Source organism: Pteropus alecto, unplaced genomic scaffold (genome assembly GCF_000325575.1).
Source record: "Pteropus alecto unplaced genomic scaffold, ASM32557v1 scaffold30, whole genome shotgun sequence".
NCBI lineage: Eukaryota > Metazoa > Chordata > Mammalia > Chiroptera > Pteropodidae > Pteropus > Pteropus alecto.
This window is the reverse complement of record NW_006429782.1, coordinates 3,516,427-3,536,340: the sequence shown is the minus strand read 5'-3', so window position 1 is coordinate 3,536,340 and position 19,914 is coordinate 3,516,427. Positions and strand designations below refer to the sequence as shown.

The 19,914-nt window shown below is 52.9% G+C and overlaps 1 protein-coding gene and 1 long non-coding RNA gene across 2 annotated transcripts in view; one reads left to right on the top strand and one right to left on the bottom strand.

The window, feature by feature from the left end:
• CATSPERD (cation channel sperm associated auxiliary subunit delta) overlaps positions 1-19,914 on the bottom strand; it is a 40,311-nt gene that overhangs the window by 9,407 nt on the left and 10,990 nt on the right. The window contains exons 5-15 of the mRNA XM_025043461.1: positions 19,805-19,914; positions 16,485-16,552; positions 15,468-15,581; positions 13,029-13,112; positions 10,928-11,078; positions 9,991-10,086; positions 8,617-8,699; positions 7,388-7,564; positions 3,520-3,633; positions 2,686-2,775; positions 1,856-1,914 (exon numbers count right to left, since the gene is read on the bottom strand). The exon at positions 19,805-19,914 is cut by the window's right edge and continues 26 nt beyond it. Of these exons, the coding sequence (XP_024899229.1) occupies positions 1,856-1,914; positions 2,686-2,775; positions 3,520-3,633; positions 7,388-7,564; positions 8,617-8,699; positions 9,991-10,086; positions 10,928-11,078; positions 13,029-13,112; positions 15,468-15,581; positions 16,485-16,552; positions 19,805-19,914 (1,146 nt within the window). The remainder of the gene's footprint in view (positions 1-1,855; positions 1,915-2,685; positions 2,776-3,519; positions 3,634-7,387; positions 7,565-8,616; positions 8,700-9,990; positions 10,087-10,927; positions 11,079-13,028; positions 13,113-15,467; positions 15,582-16,484; positions 16,553-19,804) is intronic.
• On the top strand, positions 6,243-7,334 carry LOC112475636. The gene is made up of 2 exons (XR_003044810.1): positions 6,243-6,987; positions 7,272-7,334. It is a non-coding gene; the product is annotated as an uncharacterized LOC112475636 (long non-coding RNA).

Below are 19,914 nucleotides of genomic sequence, written 5' to 3'. Positions count from 1 at the left end.
ATCTATTTATCCATTTATCCATCTATTTATCCATTCATCAATCCACCCATCTATCCATCCACCCACCCATCTACCTATTCATCCATCCATCCATGCACCCATCCACCCATCCATCCATCCATCCATCCATCCATCTACCCATTTATCCATCCATCCATCCCTCCTTTCCTCCCTCCCTCCCTCCCTCCCTCCCTCCATCCATCCATCTACCCATCTATCCATCCATCCATCTCTCCATCCATCCATCCATCCCTCCATCCATCCATCCATCCATCCCTCCCTCCCTCCATCCATCCATCCATCCATTTGGAATGCCAGAATATTGACTGAGAACCTCTACTCAGTGGTGGTCCTGCTTTCCCTTGAATTTCTACCCCTTCTTGAGTTAGTTTTATTAATTTCTATATAACTTATTGAAAAGAACATCTGACACTCAATTTTATTATCACCTACCTGCATATTATATTTTCTCATCATTCTTTTGATAACTCCTGTATCCATACTTTTTATTTTCTATTTCTGTTGCTCATTTTAATTCTCTTTTCTCTGAGCCAGGATTGCAGGGCTTTATTTATTACACCAGTCTTCTGAAGCAAACAGCTTTATGTTTCATTTTAACTTTGTATTATCTTTTTCTCTCTAGTACATTTCGGATTGTATCATTGTTAATTCTCTTCTCATAATTTTTTTGTTGTCTCCCTGCTTCATTAGTTTAAATATTTAGTTCATTTATCTTCCGTTCATTTCTTTTCCTAATAATGAAAGTGCTTGAGTTACGAACTTTCCTCTGACTATATGTTAGCTGTATTCCGTGAATTCTTTGATTCGGGGCCTATTTATAAGGGCGTTTCTTAATTTCCACGTAAAGGGATTTCCGTATTGATGTTGGTTTTTGTTTTTTTGCTTGTTGAGTTCTAGTTCTATTGGATTAAAGTCTGAGAGTGTGGTCTCAAAATTTCTGCTGGGAGAAGTCATTTTTTTTATGGCCAAGTACATGAATAGTTAAGTGACTTTTAAATAAATTCACCCTAAGCATAAAAGGAACATAATTCTACATTAACAGCATACGAAGTCCATTTTTTTTACTTTTTACTTACATATTTTCCAGTTTTGTCAAGATATAACTGGCAAATAAAATTGTATGAGATTTAACATGTAGGATGTAGTGATTTGATATATGTATACATTGTGAAAGGATTCTCCCCAAATTCATTCACACATCCATCACCTCACGTACTGTTAAAATTATTATTATTTGGTGAGAACATTTAATTTCTACTCTTTTGGGCAAATTTCAATTATATAAGATAGTGTTGCAAAGTTCTATATATAAAATTAACACATACTTGTTGTTAAAATATATATCCTAGGGACTTCCTACAAGTGGTATCATACAGTATTTGTCCTTCTGCGTCTGGCTTATTTCACCGAGCGTAATGTCCTCCAGGTTCATTTATATTGTGGCAGGTGTCAGAAAGCCTTTTTTAAGGCTGAATAATATTCCATTGTCTGGATGGACCACGGTTTGTTATCCATTCACTCGTCAACGGACATCTGGGCTGTTTTCATCTTCTGGCTGCTGTGAATAGCTCTGGTGTGAACGCAGGGGTACAAATATTTCTGTGGGACCTGCTTTCAATTCGTTTGGGTACGTATCTAGAAGTGGGGTTGCTGGATCGTATGCTAATTATCTATGTAACTTTTGTGGACCCACCGTTTGCGATGTGTTTGGGTCATTCTTGCCTCCCCATCCTCTGCGGGGGTGTCTCGATCTTAGCCTCGCTCTCCCAGCTCCTGCTAAGGGGACACCGCAGACAGCGCAGTGCCGCCTGCCACGGTCCCAGCGGTGACATACCTGGAGGTGAAGCTGGGGTCAGCCCTGCCGTAATGCTGCTGCTGCCTCAGAGAAATGTTCTGTGAAACGACAGAGAAGACCCAGCTACGGCAGTGGGACGGAGCGGGGGCGGCCCCAAAGTCGGGGTTCGGGGCAGATGGAGGAAGACAGGGGTGTAGGGAGGGGGAGACTGGAAAACGTCTGACCGCCCCTGCTTCTAATTCCACCGCCCAGGAAAGGCTTCTGGAGGCTCATGGAAATGACCACCCGAGCGCCCTCATCCCTCGCTGCCTTTGTCCTGGGGGCCCGCAGTGAGGTGCGACTTTGTTCCCCCTTTTCCTTAGTTGGGATATGACAAGGACTGATCCGAAGAGTTTGCTGTGGCCGACTCTTGCCTTGTCCTGCAGAAACCGCCCAGTCTGATCCTGGGCTCCTGGGGTCAAGTCCAAACTCTGAGGTGTGACCATGAGGCTCGGCTCGGCCTTACGGACCCTCCAGACCCAAAACGCGAGCCCCTCCCGGCCCCCCTGGTTCCCTCCACTCTGATGCCTCAGTTTATCCAGCTAACACAGATCTCGTGCCCTCCCCGCGGCTGGATTAGACTCCCTGTCCTTTCCCGTGTGCCTCTCCTATGTGACACCTTGAGGATGTCAATCATCTGGGTTGTTGGTGCCCGCCTGGGTTTGCTGGGGCTGGAGATGTGTCCTCTCCTAACCCAGGCACCTTCAAGGAAGGAGAGGAGGAAGGAGGGCCAGGCCCAGGCACTGACCGTGGCGGTTGGACCTGGCCGGGCTAGTCGAGGCCATGCCCTTTGCCTCACTGCCCCTGGCTGGGGTGGGGGCACAGCTCACCAGCTTGTATTCGATGTTCCCGTCATAGGTGTGGCTGTTCTCATAGATGACAGCCTGGAGCCCCAGAGAGTGGGGGTTGCTCACGATCACCTGAAGTGGGGACAGGAGAGGCACTGAGTGCCAGTGGGGTGACACCAGCAGGTGACCTTCATATTAAAAACCGAGCTTGCTCTGCAAATGTAGCTGCTAGTCCTGACCCCAGTGGTGCCCCCCGCCTCAGACACACCCCTAACCGTGGCCTCTGAGCCATCGGACCCACTCAGGTGTGCAGAGAGGCCTAGATGCCCATCCTGCAGAGGGAGACGCGAGGCCTCTGCATGACACTTGGACCCAGCCTGGCGTCCCCTCGCAGGCCCTGGTCCTGGCTGGCTGGACTTCCCCCCCGTTTATTTGCAGCCAGGTGTCCAAGCTTAGACACGTGGGCTCGAGGCCCAGGATGCCCGCTGTTTCTCAGGCACCCCCAGCTGGGGCTCTTGGCTGGAAGGGACAGAAGCCGGCTCTGGCCCAGCCAAGAGGAAAAGGAACTTGTGGAAAGGCTACGGGGGAGCTCAGAAGAAGGGTGGGGAGCGAGGTGCAGAGGTCGTGTGACGAGAGGCTGGGCAGGCAGACGGACAGACTGCCACGGCCTCCAGCACACCCAGATCCGTGGATGCTGGCCGAGGAGGAGGACAGGGACAGCGAGCTCGGACGGGCACCGCGGGGACTGTGTCTCCACGGAGGGCACCGGGGAGTCTCCTGAGTTTGGGAACAGTGGACACAGCACGTGAGGCCAAGGACACTGGGGGGCACCGTGAATCAGAAACACTCGTCCAGCACATAAGGCGGTGTCCTTACGAGCGGGACCGGCGACGTGCTCGGCCTGGGGATCATCAGGGCGGCCAACTCCAGCTTGCTATTCATATCGATGTTGTATATTTTGTTTTCAAAATCTCCTTGCAGAAGTTCTACCTAGTCAGAAATGGAAAAAAAATAAAGTTTAAATTAAATCAAGCCTCCGTTTCTCCCACGCACGCCAGAGGAGAGGAAGTAGGTGGGAGACGGTCACGGTGCCCGACGGAGGCCACAGCTGCCAGGGCTCTCGCCGGCGCCACCGTCGTCCCCGCTCCACCCTGCGCCCCAGAAGGCCTTGAGGCGCCCGCCCCTCTCCAAGGGCCCCCTGCCTGACTTGCAGCAATTGCTTTTCTCCCTGTTCTTTCTTTCTAGAGCAATCGCTAGGTGTGCAGCGCCAGGTGATGTACCTCGGGCTTGTTCGCGTCGTGTCGAAGCCTCTTTCCACCCACGGCCGCCCGCCGGCCCGTTTCCGTTCGTTTCTATTCATCTCAGAAGAGCCCAGGCTGCTGGACCTTCAGATTTCCCACAGCCTGGGTTTCCCCTGGCACAGCTGGGCACGTCCCCTGCGCTCTGCGTTTCTGGCAGACTGGCGCCGGATCTATCAGCTTTCGGTCGAGTCGCGTTGGCAAGACTCGATGGGTGACTGGTCTTTCCTTGTGGCACGTGACGGCTGGCTGTTTCTTTTTTGACACTAGTGGCCATTGATGCTCATTAATTCTTCGAGGTTGCCACGTGGAGATGTCCTGTCAATTTGTTGTCATGTATTCCCCGGAATAACGCCATCAGGAGACACTGTCCCTGCCGTGTTTGCTGGCCCAGTAGAAAGGCATGAAGGAAAGGCAGGACAAACGCTTGTGTCTTGCCTTTTATTTCCCCATTTTGAACATAATGGATTGGTTTGCTGTCCCCTGAGGTGGTGACCAGGCTGCTTCTTGGAGGGGTGGCTGATTCCAGGTCTGTCCTTGCCACGTGGCTTCTCACTGCTGCCGACCTCCCGGTCGAAGGCGTCTGCCAGCTATCTCCACTCTCCTCTTCCAGACTGTTCTTCATTAGCAAGTCACGTTCAGCTCGGCCTCCGGAGAGGGGACACTGTAGCCGTATTCTTTCACGTTCTCCAGTAAGGGAGCCGTGTCTCCTCCCCCTTTATTTATTTATTTCATCATCTATTTACATCCATGGGGACTTGTGCATTTTTATTTTATATTTTGGCTTATTGTCCAATATTGTATTGTTTATTTTTGTTACTCAAACTTTCCAGCTTTAATCTGTGGGTTATTGAGATGCTGTATCTTTTGCGGGGGTGGATTTTTGGAAAAGTACTTGCTAACGCCACAGCCGTCTTCCTCAGAATGGTTTAAGGGGCCAAACATTTGCATAAAAGCCTTACTGTCCCCTCCTCCCCTTCCCTCGCTCTGTCCCTCTTCTCTGCTTGCGCATAAGACCAGAAATTCTCAGACATGTGATTTCAAGGACCCACAAGAAAATCACAATGGCTGGGGGTGGGGGGGTGACATCCTATCGTAGCAAGTAAAGAGAGGAGCTGGATGGAGCTTCAGGATGAAGCACTTAGCGCCACCATCTCCTGAAAGGATATTTTTATAAGTCGATAAACTCAGGATACGGCACAGTTGCTTTTATTTATTTTTTCTCACTTTACTCAGTGCCCTGGACCCAAAGGCCACTTGGAAGTGGACACTCTAAAATCTTTTCGTTATTTTTCCATAGCCCCTTGGAGGGGGCGTGGCCTGCAGATGGGGGCGGGGCGGGGGTGTGGTGAGCCGAGGCAGCCGGGCTCCGCTGAGCACAGCATTGACTGGCTTCTGATCTGTTGGATTTGAAAGACGGGATGAGGATGCTGGACAAGGCAGGCTCAGGATGGCACTTCCTCGGGACGGTAGGTTGGCAGCCACCGTGGAAAACAGTGTGAAAGGTCTTCAAAGAATTCAACATGGAGCTACCACGTGACCCGAAAAGTCCACTTCTGGACATCGATCTGAAGGAAATAAAATCACTGTCTTGAAGGGACACCTGCACCGTCGTGCTCACTGTGGCACTATCTGCAGGAGCCAAGACACAGAGACGCCCCGTGTCCATCGGTGAACGGACGGACAATGAAAACGAGGTGTGTGTCTCTACGTCAAATCCGCGATGGAATATCAGTCAGCCTTCAAAAGAGGGAAACTCTGCCATTTGCAACGTGGACTGACCTCGAGGGCAGTTATGTTAGGTGAGATTGGCCAGAGAAAGACAGATACTGCGTGACCCTACTCACATATGGAATCTAAAAAAGGCCGAACCCATAGAACTGGAGGACGGATCAGTGCTCGCCAGAGGCCGGGGCGGCGGGGGGGATGGGCGGAGGGGTCGAAACCATAAACTTCCAGTTAATAATTCATCTTAACAGATTAGTCCTGGGGTGTGGTTTTCAGCACGGAGACTATAGCTACCGACATCGTTCTGCATATTTGAAAGTTGTTAAGAGACAGTATGTTTTAAAATGTTTCATTACAAGAAAAAATTTGTAACTCCGCGAGGTGATGGATGTTAACCAGACATGTCCATCACCAAATCACTGTGCGGTGCACCTGAAAACAATCGACTTTATGTCAGTTATGTCAGTTAGCTGCCGTTGCTGTTATCTCATTAAAACTGGAAAAAAAAGCTTTAAAAATAAAAAAGAAAAAGAAAGTTAGGAAACACTTTCCCGCACTTCTGCCCGTGTGATTGCCAGAACGGGGGTGGGGTGGGGGCTCTGGAGGAGCCCAGAGAAGACATTTTACTCTTTCTGTCCAGTGCTGCTCCCCCTTGCTGAGGGAAACCCGGGTTTCCTCTGGCAAATCGCCCTTCGGCATGTGGCCTGGTGGGAGGACTGACCCCACCACTCTCTGGCAGGGGGTGGCCCATCCCCAGCCACGTGACCAGTCCAGGAGTGGGCGTGCCACCCTCTCTGAGCCAGTGAGAAATGGGAGACGTGCTGGGGTTTCTCGTGGCTTCTGCAGGACGGTGATGCGAGACCGTCTCTCGCCTGGGGTGCTGTGTGAGGATGCCTGGTCTTGCAGGGTCGGCTGCCAGCTCGCTGCCACCATGCGAGAGCCAGGGGCTTCCTGGAGGCATCGAGATGGGTGGAGCTTCAGGATGAAGCATGATACGCCTGGGCAGGCAGGGTGGCGAGAAGGAGAGGGGCCGGCTCACGGCGGCCTGATTTCCGTCACCAGGTCACGCCTCGCCTGCAGTCTCGTCCCTTTGGACTGTTTTGTCCACGAGTCGACAGTTGCCTTTCTGGTTTAAGCCCATTTGGTCTGGATTTTCCGTCACTTGCAGAATGGCGAATCCAAATGGACGTGGGCACGGCTGCCTGTTCTGTGATTTTTCCCTTCTTCAGTCAGTCCTCTTGGCCAGGGTCAAGGCCGACCCCACGGCTCGGCGGGCGCCGTGAGCCCAATAGAACCTCCCTCTCTGGAGACTCTCCCGGTAAGTCCCTGTGGAGCCGTGGCTGTTCATCTGACCGCGTGGAAAAGGGGACTGGTTCTGCCAAGCACATCGTTTCCTTTTTTCTCTTCTTAACAACTTCGAGGGTTGGCTGTCTTCCTCGTTACGAAGAGCATCTACTATGAGGAAAACATGTTTCTATTTGAAATAAGGGACAGGAAATTGTACAAATGTGGGGGCCAGCCTCTGGGGCAGTGGTGGCTGGTTGCCAGATTCAGTTGTTTATGTGAAATTCAAGTTTAACTGGGCATCTTCTATTTTCTGAGGAACCCCACCTGGAGCTCCGTGTGTGCTTGCCTGCTACAAACGCCTAACTAAAAAAAAAAAAAGAAAAAAGTGCCTTGAACGGAGAGCCAACCAGTTATGAGTTAGGATCACATACTTTGCAGAAGTCAACTTGGAGTTGAGGGTCCATGAGAATTGCCTGGATATTCATGACGCACTTCTGGAAATCGAAAGCTGGGAAAAACGAATCGTGAATTGGGGTCACGAGCTGAAGAATCCCCGGTTTGCTGAACATCAGCACTGCCTCTTGGGACCAGAGGTTTTGGTCTGCAAACTGAAAGAAGTGATTTCTAAGATCAGGTCATTCCGATTCTTTTTTTAGGATTTAAATTTTGTCTTGGGATTCAGGTGTAAAGAAGGTACATCAAACAAACAAACAAACAAACAAACAAACAGTGACGCCATAAGTACACTCTGTTGAGACATCTGCTCTTTAGCTTCATTCATTCCTTGGTGTTTAAATTTAATAATGGAAACTGAGTGTCCTCGTCAGAGGGGGCGCTCAGAGGTCACGGACCTCTCTGGAAAGTCAGACAAAAGCTCCGGGCTTTCTCCCCAGAAAACGCACTGGTCTCAGGACGCCAGGGTGAAGGCTTCAAAGGGATGGCTCCCGCGTGGGCACCCCGCCCCCGGTGACCCTGTCCTTATCCCACTGCCGGGCCACTGCTGGGGAGCGTGGCTGCTGCAGGTCTAGCAGGAGAAACGCTGAAGGAGCAGTCGGCACAGCTGGGGGACTTTCCCGGCTCATTGCTAAAGAGTTTTGGGGCCTTAGGGGAGAGAGGAACTTGAACTTCAGTTTTCTCCCTGTGAAAGGTGGATGAAATCGACTCCTCAGGGTTGCCGCGAGGACGGGATGAAGGTAAATGTGCATAATGCACGAGATAATGCGAGGTGCTCCCAGCAAAACCGTTCCCTGCCTCCGTGACCCCGGGCGAATGACTTCATGTCTCTGTGCCTCAGTCTGTCTGTCTGTCTAATGGGGACAGCATAAGGGTTTGCTTCTTAAGACAATGGTCAGGGTTAAATGGATTAACCGTCAAAAGGTGGTTAGATCAGCACCTTCCATATTCTAAGGGCTCAGTTAAGTTTTAGCTGCCATTGCTGTTATTTTAATAACTATTAAAATTACTATTACTACTAAAATTATTAATGTTAATAATTTAATATTAGTTAAAATTTTTATTATATTATTGCTGTGCTATTTAAAATGTTATTGCCGTTTTAATAACTAGGGCAATTTCTAGCCTTGGGAAACAGTATGAAAGTTTGAGGACATGACTTATCCCCCACCAACCCGATAACAACCCTCACTTTGACTTTGCCTACTTTGATTAGGAAATTTGTCAGGATCCCCAGGCTGCCATAATACAACTTATTCTCCTGCGTTAAAACTGCCATTTCGTTTTCATCTAGGAAAAAACAAACAAGACAGAAGAAAAATTGAAATGAGGTTTGTTTCAATGGACAAAAATATTAAAGATATAAAAAGTTTTTTTGTTGTTTTTTTTTTTTAAATGACTCCAAATTCATCATCTAGACCAGCGGTCAGCAAACTTCCTCTGTAAAGGACCAGATGGTAAATACTTTCTGTTTTGCTGGTCACGTTACAAGTATTCAATTCTGAAAGCAGCTCCGGACAACTCATAAATGAACGAGTATTTACAAAGACAAGCAGCGGGCCAGACGTGGCCCCTGGGCCATGGGTTGCTGACCCCTGACACAGGTAAGTGCTGTTAACATTTTGGTTAACATCCTTCTGGTAGGTTTTTTTTTTATATATGGGATCACATCCCGGAACCCTCCAAGCTGCTTTGCAACGAAATTTCTTTCTTCACTTTGCGTACGTGAGCGCCGCCGGCTGGTCGGCGTTCTGGTGCCCACATGAACTGCAGCTTATTTAACCAGTACTCCACCAGCCAACACTGAGGTTGTCGCCGGTCTTCGGCAGATACAAAATTCCAAGGAGCACAGGACATCGTTAAAAGTGTTTATGAAAGGGGGCGATAAGATCCAAGGTACATTTATATTCTTTTTTTTTTTTTTTTAAAAAAAAAAGCAACCAAGGAAGTTTCCAGCTGAGGCTTGAAAACAGCCTCTGGTGTAGAGTTGCGGAGGAGTGTTTGTGGGGCGGGGGCAGAAGGCTGCTGTCGCAGGGCCTCAGGCCCTGCTCCACTGACCTCATGGCCGCTGGCTCTTCGTGGAGGGCTGTACCGGGCACCGCAGGGTGCTGAGCAACACGCCTGGCCTCCGTCCAGAAGATGCCAGTGGCGGTTCCCCCACTCCCCCCGAGTCATGACGCCCACAGGTATCTCCCGACATTGCCCAGGCTGAGAACCGTGGGGTTGGTGGAGAGAGGTCTCTCAGCGCAGGTGACACACAAGATACATGGCCCCGAATGTCATCTTTGTGACCTCGGCCTTTGTTCTTAAGAAAATAGTAAAGATTCTAGACATGGGAGGTGATGTATACTCAAAGGTTTGAAAAAAAACAAAAAAAACAAAAAAAAGAGTGGAAACACAAGTCTTAGACTGGGAGAAAATATTTGCAAATCCTATTTCTGATAAGAGACTCGCATCCCGAATATATAAAGAACTCTCGCAACTCAACAATGAAAAGACAAACATCCCTATTAAAAAATGGGCCAAGGACCCGAATGGACGTTTCGGCTAAAAGCTACCCGCAGGGTGGGTGGGCACGCACTGGCAGCCACGCTGTGGATGGTGAGGTTGGCTTCCAAAATGGAAGAATACAAGGTGCGCTGGCCTTCTCTCACTGGGACTGGGTCGACGAGCTGGCCTGTGAGAAGACACGGCAGAATCGTGAGACCTGGGCACGTGCTGGGAAGGGGGTCTCTGCTGCTGAAACACCGCCCACCCATCCCTGGGCTTGCGACTCAAGTGATAAAGAGTCAGGGAAAGAAAACACAGCTGACATGCGACGCTGTAAAACATCACGCGAAATAAGCTCGGGTTCGAGAAGGCCTCTTACTACGTGAGTAACAAACACATACAAGGAACAAGACAGCTTTCCTTCCGGAAGGGGCTCTCGAAACGGGTGGGCCACCCCTGTTTCTTGCACCACAAGGAACACTGCTGTTCAGATGGCCTGACCCGTGCTGGGTAGCTGGCTGTGATTGCAGCCACACCTGTGCCCAGAGGTTCCTGACAGCACCTCCTCTAGGGTGGGCAGCCTTTCGTCCCTCTGCTTGTGCCGGCTGGCGGGCTGGGGCTCACGTGGCCTGGGCACAGCCAGGATTCTTCGGCCAGGCCGGCTGCAGCTGCTGTGCCATCTCCAGAGTTTCCTCTTGCCCGGGGAAGGTCAGGCGGGGGGTTCCTGACCCATCTGGAGGCACTGAATTCAGCCCCCAGACAAGATCTGCAGCTCCTGGAGCAGAGACTTGGGCCCTCTGCCTTCAACACCTGGTGACTTTCAGAACCTGCCTACATGTGCCCGAAAGTCCCACAGGCAGGGAATGGCAGTTGGGGAGGGGTGGTGCAGCGAGGATGGCAAGGCCAGAAGGGGTCTCGTCCTCCTCCGGGGAGAGGTACAGTAATGGCGTGCACTTCCCCACCCCGCGCTGGGGGCGGGGCGCTGATGGTGGCCCCAGCCCAGGCACCTCCCCTCCCCCCCCACTCACCTGCGTTTTTGGAAATTAGCAGGTTCTTCTTGAACCAGAAGATCAGGACGCCCTTCTGGCCGGGGGCGCTGATGATGTCGAGCAACCCGCTGTAGTTGAAGGGCAGCCCCAGACTGTGGTTCAGCGGGTAGTCTGAGTACAGGAACTGCGCCTGGGAGGGGGAGACCACCGAATCCTGAGCAAGGGCAGAGGTCACCGAGCCGGGGACCCAGCAGCGGCAGAGCAGCGGGGGTCCGCAGGCCTCGAGGATCCGACATTCTCATCTGGGCCTGGGGTTCTCAGCCTGAGGTGGTCCTGCTCCCAGGGGACACAGGGCGATGTCTGGGTTGTCACATCTGTGGTTGTCATACTAGGGATGTGCCTGGTGGGGCAAGGGTGCTGCTCAGCAACCCACAGTGTCCAGCACGGGTTCTCATGGCATGCCTCCGAAAATGTCCTCGGTGGCACCTTGTATCTGACTGTTATTTAAGTTGATTTCTCTCTTTCGACCTACCTGTGTGCACGCCCACCCTGGATTCTCTTCCCGACGTCCTGGCACCAAGCCACCCGCACCTCCAATCTGCTAAGGGCCCGCTCTGTGTCAAGTCTCAACTGCTCTGCGCGGCTGTCGAGGCTCGCTCTCACCGGCTCTTCACGCAAGGCCTCTGACAGCTTCGAAACAACGCTGCCCCGGTTCCTAAGTGAGTTCCCAGAAGCCGCTCCGTGAGAGGAGGGGGCGGGGCTGGCTGGCTTTCTAGGCGCCTCCTGGGGCAGAAGAGCACTTAGCACTCAGGGAGAGGATGCACTCACTGTGCAGGAGCTGCTGAACTTGACTCGCCCTGCCCCCCATGTGGACACAGGCCACGCCCATCTGCAGGCAACTTGCTTAAGAGACTGCGCCAGTTCGCAGCCAGCAGCCCGTGGCGCTGTGTCATGGACAGGCTGGCCTTGGTCCCCCATAGAGCTGCTCAGCTGGCTGCCTGGGGTCTGCACAGCCGGTTAGGGCAACAAGCCGACCTGAAAAGAGTTCGGCCTTTCAGCGCTTACTAAGGTGGGGTCAGCGAGGGGCTGAGCCGGCAGGGCGGGCCGTCTGGGTCAGCGCCGGTGCGGGGGTGTTAGCACCCCGGCGCCAGCATCGGAAGGTTGCTCAGCGCTGCACCTGCGAGCGAGGTGTCCGCCCCTCCCTGCGCAGGGACGCCTGGGGCGGGCTGCCGGGGAGGGACGCGGATAAAGGCCTCGGAGGCAACGCGGCGCGGTGCAGTCCTTCAGAGCCTGAAGCCCGCAGGCCTGCCTGGTAAAGCGCTTGTGGCCGCCTGTGATCAGGCCTGAGACCCTGGAGCTGGACGCCTCAGCCACTAAATGCTTGGGATGTCGGGAGTGGTGGGAGAGTCTCCAGCTCAGGGTGGGGCCCTGGCAGCTCGTGCTAATGAGGGGCGTGGGGCTGGACCCATCACGCGGTTCGCGGGTGCGGCTTTCCGCCCGGACCTCGGCCCAAGCCCGGAAGGCTTGCTGACGGAGGGTCTCCCCCGAACCTCGGAGCTGCTCGCCCTGCTCACAAGTTCTGCATTCCCCGGGTCCTGCCGAGCTTAATCATGTTCTGACTTTATCTTTTCTCTTCGAATGCAGTTTAAATGGACCGACTCGTCTTCTGAACTTAGTCTCATCCTAAACGATGTCCGTGGGGCACGGGTTTTACATACCGATTTTATGAATACACGTGGAAATCGTTTGTAATTTGACTCGAGGCATTTAAAATGGTCTCGTGCGCCACCAGCGACGGGTGCGCCAGACCTTGTATTGACCCCTGATGCCCAGCGCCCCTTGGACGACTGCGGAGTGCGCCGCGGAGGGAGCAAATGAACGCGGGGAGGGAGGCGGGCGTGGGTGGGGGCGGGTGCCTGGGTACCCGGATGGAAGGTAGGTGAACGGATGGGTGGGTGGACGGAAGGATGGATGATGGCCGGACTGACGCGTAGGTAAAGGGGTAGATGGGTGGATGAGCAGGTGGTAAATGAAAGTTAGATGGATTTCAGATATGAAAATCTAACTGTGTTAGTTTTAACGAAAACCTGGCTTGAAGCAAAGGTCACTTAAGTCGTTCTTTCAGTCCAAAGTTACTCACCCTCCCTTGGTGGGTGAGAAGCAGCCCAGTCTGTGACAGGGAGTGAAAGTAGAAGACCCCACCCAAAGACCCGACCAGTTCTTCCTATGAAACAAACAAACAAAAAGTTGCATGTGAATAAATTATAAACATGTTTAATTCTAAATCTAACTTCGGAGTATCCAATAAACGAAGACGAAGGAATGTCTTTTCATTACGACCCATTTATGCTCTGTGGGAGTGTAGCATCCAGGGCAGCCTCTGGGTGAAGACAGCTTTGTTTTGGGGTGTGGGAGGAAGTGGCGTGACCCAGCCTGCTGGATCCTTCATTTCTGTCTCGGTTCTTCATTCCTGACTTGTGGCTGGTCAGCTGAGTGCCCGGCAGCCATGCTGGAGCGTGAGGCCAAGCTGGCTCCCTCCAGACATCTTCCCATGAGTGAAAGAGAGGAGGGCTCCTGTTCTATTTCGGCCTCTGTTATTTGGGGCGGAGTGTTCTCTAATGCACTGTGCTGTGGACAGAACTGTGTCCTGCCCCAAATTCATAGGTCGAAGCCCTAAATCTCTGCCTTTGTCCGTCGGGCTCTACAACAAATTCCACCAGCCTGGGTGGCTTATAAACAACAGAAATTTATTTCTCACAATTCTGGGGACTGGAGGTCTGAGCTCAGGGTGCCAGCGTGGCCGGCGAGGGCCCTCCTCTGGGTGGGGTGTCTTGCTGTGTCCTCACGTGGTGAAAGGGGGCTGGGGTCTCCTTTACAAAGGCACTAATCCCATTCCTGAGGGCTCCACCCCCGGGACCTAAGCATCTCCCAAAGGTTCCTCCAGCAACAGTAACCGCGCACCACACACATACATCACGTGCCCACGCGGAGTAACACAACTATGGCATTAACAACTGGTGTTCAAGGGACCGGACACTGAGGAGAGGCGCGAACCTCGCCCTCGAGTTCAACTCCGCTCCCGGGCAGCGGTCGGTGCGTTTTTTGTGGCACGCAGATGGTTGCATCTTGCCGGGCAGAAGTATGGCCTCGTGAGTGTCTTTATTTGGAGATTCCATACGGTTGAAGGAGACGCGTATGGGTGTCAGGCTGACAAGGGTGGACTCGTGAGGGTTAATTCCGTGTTGACTTGGCCGGACTAAGGGATGCCCAGAGAGCGGTAAGACATTATTTCTGGGCGTGCCCATGACAGTTCCTGGACGAGCTTAGCATTCGATTCAGTCGATGGGGTAAGGAAGATCTGCTGTCATCATCGTGGGTGGGCATCGTCCGATCCAGTGGGGGCCCGAACAGGACAAAACGGTGGAGGAAGCGCCAAGCCCTCTCTCCTGGAGCCGGGACGTCCACCCTCTCCTGTTCTCGAATATCGGAGCTCCTGGTCCCCGAGCCTTTGGACTCTGGGACTTGCACCGGCAACCTCTGGGTCCTTCCAGGTCAGAGTTCAAACGAACGTGTGTGGCTGGTTCGGTTCTAGGCTTCGTTGGACCGCCCGGGCGGCCCCGAGGATCCAGACCTGAGGCGTGATCAGAGCGCGCGTGCGGAGTAAACGCCACCTTCCTTCGGACATTCTCCCCACGTGTTTGGGGGTGAAGCCGTTCTCCGCATCGGAATAAAGCGTCCTCATCCTCTGAGTTACACAACCTCCTGTCTTCTTCAGCTCTTAGCGCCCCGGCTCTGCCAGGCGGGGGCCTCGGCAAAGGCCCTGCAGCTCTCTCAGCCGTCACCCCGTATTAGTATTAGTCATCTAGGGCCGCCATGACAAAATACCACATTCCAGGCGGCTTTAAGCAACTGGAACTTACTGTCACAGTTCTGGAAGCCAGAATCTGAAGTCACGGTGTCCGCGGGGTCGGTCCCTCCCGAGGCCACGCCTCTCTTCCGGCTTGTCTTGGTTGCCCTTGGTGCTCCTTGGCTTGCAAATACATCCCTCGAGCGTCAGCTTCGTCTTCGCACGGGCTCCTTCTCTGTGAGCATCCGTCTGTGTCCCCCTCTTCTTATAAGGACACCGGTCAGCAGGACGCCATCTTGACTTAACGAACCACATCTGAAAGACCCTCTTTCTAAGTCAGGTTACTTTCTGAGGTTCTGGGTGGACGTGAAGTTTGGGGGGACGCATACTCAACCCAGTACACTTCTCTCGTCTGTAAAGTGGGGACGACGATGGTACCGATGGCACTGACTTTACGGGGCATGAGGTCAGGCACCGATTAACGTGCAGCCTTCACGCGGTGCCCGTTTTCACAGGTGCATCCTGGACGGGCCCCGGCCCGAGCCCTTCCGTCTCCTCCCCCGACTGCCTCATCTCCCTCACCAGCTCCTGTGACCTGGAACTCCCCCTGCCCTCCCTGCCAGCTGGGCTCTTCAAGAGAGAAAAGCACCGGTTCACCCCCTGAGGGCTGATGACTCCAGCCGCACACGAGGTGTGTATTTTCTGTTCACTTTCTTACCAAAACGAACATACCTGTCCTTCGTGGAAGTACTTCTGAAATCTGTATCCCTGGTTATCTGAGAAATACATAGTGGTCTGAGCTATCGCATCTCCATGCAAATAAGCAAAAACGAAAAAACTTATGTCCTGGAAGAACACACACATAGAACAGTCTCTTTAGAAGGAGATAGAGGGTGGGGGGATTGTTGAAGGTCACAAACTTGCAACCCTCAGATAAATAAGTCCCAGAGGTCTAATGAATGAATGGCACGGAGATTACAGACTACAGTACCGTATTAGAAACTGCAAAGTTGCTAAGAGACTAGATCTTAAGGTTTTCGCCGCAAAAACAGAAATGGTAATTAGGTGCCAGGGTAGAGGCGCGAGCTAACGCTAGGGTGCTTACATTGCAATATATACGTGGATCGAATCGAGTGCACCTGAAACTTATACAGTGTCACATGTCAATTATGTTTCAATTCAAAAAAGAGATATATACCAAGGGTTAAACTCCTGGGCATTTGTCTCAAAGAAACAAAAACTTATGTATGGAGAACAGATTAGTGGTAGTCAGGGGCCGGAGGGGCGGGGTCCGGGAGGCATGGAGCTCCGGGCTGATGGAACAGTCCAGTATTTTGACGGCAGTAGTAGCTCCGTGACTTTACAGTGAGATCGTGTAGAACTCGCATCCATGTCGGTGGCCTGGTTTTAGTGTTATACTGTAGTTAAGTAACAGGTAACTGCCGGGGGAGCTGGGTGAAGGGTACATGGAACTCTGTGATTTTTTTCAACTTCTTGTAGAGTTGATAATTATTTCAAAATAACAAGTTCGAAAAAGGAAGAAAGATGGATGTAGTCACAGCACGTCCATCGGTGATCTGAAAGTAGCACCAGAGCCCTCCCGCGTCTCAGGCCCTCTCCCGAACCCTGGGGAAGGCGCGCCGCCAAGGCCATCAGGGTCCAGCCCTCGAGGCCAACCCCGTCCTATTTCCATTCATAATTCTGTGCCCGGAGCAGAGTAAAGAATGACAGACTACACGTGGTACTCACCAAGCAAAGGAAATGGTCAGTGTAGCAACAATTTTCACCAGAAATATGTGAAACGGGGTGTTTTATGCCTGAAAGAAAAAGATCGTTTGAAAACTTCACGAGTGCCCTGAAGTTCAGAGAAAAGGTTAGAGCGGGGTTTCTCGATCTACCACTGACATTTGGGGCCAGACTGTTCTTGGTGGCGGGATCCGTCATCCTGTGCATGTCCAGGGACGTTTTGCAGCGTCCCTGCCTCTAACGGCTCAGTGCCGGCGGCATCTTCCTCCAGTCCTGACAACCCACGGCATCTCCAGACGTTGCCGAGTGTCATCGGCGGGGACAGAACCTCGGGGGGACAGAACCACAGGCTTTGCAGACACTCTTTTAGGACTCTGCCAATCGCAGGAAGGGCTCCCTTCTCTTAGTGAAGTATTCTTTGATTCTATTTTAAATGCAGAAACTGGAGCTTGAAAGAAAATATGCACATGGCCAACAAGCACCGGCAAAGATGCTCGAGGTCGCACATCACTGGGGAAGTGTACAGCAAAAGCACCGGGAGAGGCCGCCTCGCACTCGGTGGGGTGACTGCTACCAAAGAAACAAAGCAATGGGTGTCGACAGGGAACGTGAAGAAATTGGACCCCTCGGGCACCGTGGTGGGGGTGGAAAATGGGGCAGGTGTGGAAAACAGCGGTTCCTCAAAAAACTGAAACTAGAATGATCGAATCATGACTGTGGAAAAAAACTACAACTTCAATGCAGTCGATGAAGACACGACATTATATTAGAGACTGGTTCGGTCATCAGTTCAAGCGGAGACTGCGGCCAAGAAATCGAGAGAGGGCTGAGACTCGGGGGGCAGCAGTGGAAGAGTTAGGAGAGGTCACCGAGAGCACAGATGTGTCACCGGAGACCAAGGCTGAGACCATCCGCACCCTCTGGTTCCCGGTTACTGTGTACGGATGCGCAAGGTGGTCAGGGAAGACGGCTGACAGGAAGACATGGAGTCGTGTGAAATACAGCGCTGCAGGGAGCACACGGAGACCCTGGCGCCAGGACGCAAACTAGCAGGTCCTCGAGCAAACCGAGCCCGAGGCGCCGCCGGCGGCAAAGATGACACCCTGAAGCCGACCCACTTCTAGCACCTCGTGAGAAGGCCAGGCGGTTTGGGGAGCACGACGTTGCTGGGCAACAGAAGGTGGCAGGAAGAGAGGGGGCCGGACGGGGATGGCTGAGTCCGCAGTGGGAGCCCAGGGCCAGAGTCTAAGGGGCTGAGCAGGGCCGTGGGGACAGGACACTGTGGGCTCATTCGCAGAGTCGCCAGAGTCGGAGCCAACTCAAGGGCACGTAACGCACACATGATCCAGCAATGCCACGTAAATGAAAAATAAAATCGGGACTCGAGGGAATAGCTGTACACACAGAAGTGGTCCGTCCATACAGTGGAATGTAACTCAGGCGTAAAAAGGGGTGGAGCACTGACACTCCCTATGACAGCGGTCCCCAGCCTTTGTGGCACCAGGGACCATACTCCTATGAGAATCTAAGGCCTGACGATCTGAGGCGGGGCTGAAGCGGTGATGCTGGCCCTGGGGAGCGGCTGCAGATACAGATGAAGCTTCATTCGCTCACCTGCCGCTCACCTCCTGCAGTGCAGCCCAGTCCCAAACAGGTCACAGCCCGAGGGTTGGGGACCCCCCCCGTCCTACAACATGGATGAATCTCAAAAATATAACACTCAGTGAGAGTTATAAGCCAGACACAGAGGCCACACAGTGTGTGAATCCACCTGTATGAAACGTCCAGGACAGGCACGTCCACAGAGACAGAGAGTGGGTGAGTGGTTGCCAGGGCTGGGGGAGCGGGAAGGGGGTGCTTAATGGGGATGGGGCTTATTTCGGGGTGAAGAGAATGTTCTGGAACTCGATAGGGGTGGTGGTTGCACGACACTGTGAACGTACTAAATGCCATCGAATTGTATACTTTAAAATGGTTAAACTGGTGGGTTCCATGTGAATTCTAGGCTCCCTCCTCCCCAAAAAGGAGAAAGAAGAGCCATGAACTGTGAGAGCGAGAGGGATCGCGCTGGAGGGTGGAGAGGGGTCCCCAGAGGGTGGGGGAGGCTCTGGAGGGAGACGGAGCGGGGGCGGTCAGCAGAGGACTTTCAGGCAGTTCGGCTGTGGGCAGGAGGTTCTGTAGAGAAGGTCAGCTGAGGTTATGAAGACCGGTGTGTGCTGGGTTCAGACGTGACACTCTGATAAGATGGTCCCCAAACTGGCCCCCGGCGGCCCGGCTTTACTCGGGTCACGAACATTCTCTAGGGCCCACATAGGTACAGTGTCCGTGCCTCCGCCAAGGGGCTCGGAACATTCTGGGTGCTGATAGAGTGAAGTCCACCCGGTCACCTTGCTAAGTCACGCAAAGTGGGACAGAGGCCGAGCCAGGGCGTGGCCCTTCTGCTGTGCTTCCCCACTCTCTCAGGGGGCTGCGGTCAGTTCACCGGCCAGTGTTTGGCAAGCACCTGGCGGGCCCTGCGCTGGCGGGGGGCAAGGCGCCATCTTGGGGGCCCCCAGTCTTTCCCCAAAACTAATATAAGTGAAGCAAAAGAACAGCGAACTGCTAGACGGTGATCTACCAACCCAGGGGTTCTCCACGGAGGGGATGTGACCTCCCAGGGGACGCGTGGTGATGTTTGGGAACATTTTTGTTATCAGGACTTGGGAGGGGAGGCTCCTCGCATGGAGCGGGTGGGGACCAGGAATGCTGCTCAGCACCCCACAGTGCTCGGGATGCCCCCCCCACCCCCCTCCCCCGCCCAGCAGAGAAGGACCCGGCCGCAAATGTCAGCAGGGCCGAGAGGCGCCTCGTGCCGACCCCTTCCTCACCGCCATGAGTACCTGAGCTCTCTCCCTGCCTCCCTTTTCCTGAGAGAGAGAAGGCCACCCCTCTTCTCCTCTAAAACCTACGTCTCCCCGTTGTCGTTCTCGACCCCCTCTCCTCGCCTCCTTCCCCTTGGTTCTCTCCTTCCCTTCTTCTTCAAGCTCACCTGCTCTGCTGTCCCTAACAGGAAGTACTGGGGCCTGAATCTTCCCGTCACGCAGCCTTGTCGCCATGCATCTGGGCGTCATTCGTGCCCAGAGCGGGGTTTCGTGATTTGTAACTACAATCCCCAACAGAAACACGAGGTTCCCGCCCTAGTGGGATGGGGGTTCGGGCTGACCCTCATTTGAATTTTAAAGGGCGAGGTAGTGTCCACGTAGCAGTGTGGTTTACACTTCAGAACTTAACCTTTTCTCTGACGTTGGCTGAACTCAAGCAAAAACCCCCACAAAAACACGTACCTCTAGATCTCACCCAGAAATCGTCTTCATAATTATAAATGTAGATTTTTCGATTCACTACTAACAGCAGCACCGAATCGGCAAAATGAGCCGATGTGACTTCTGGTACG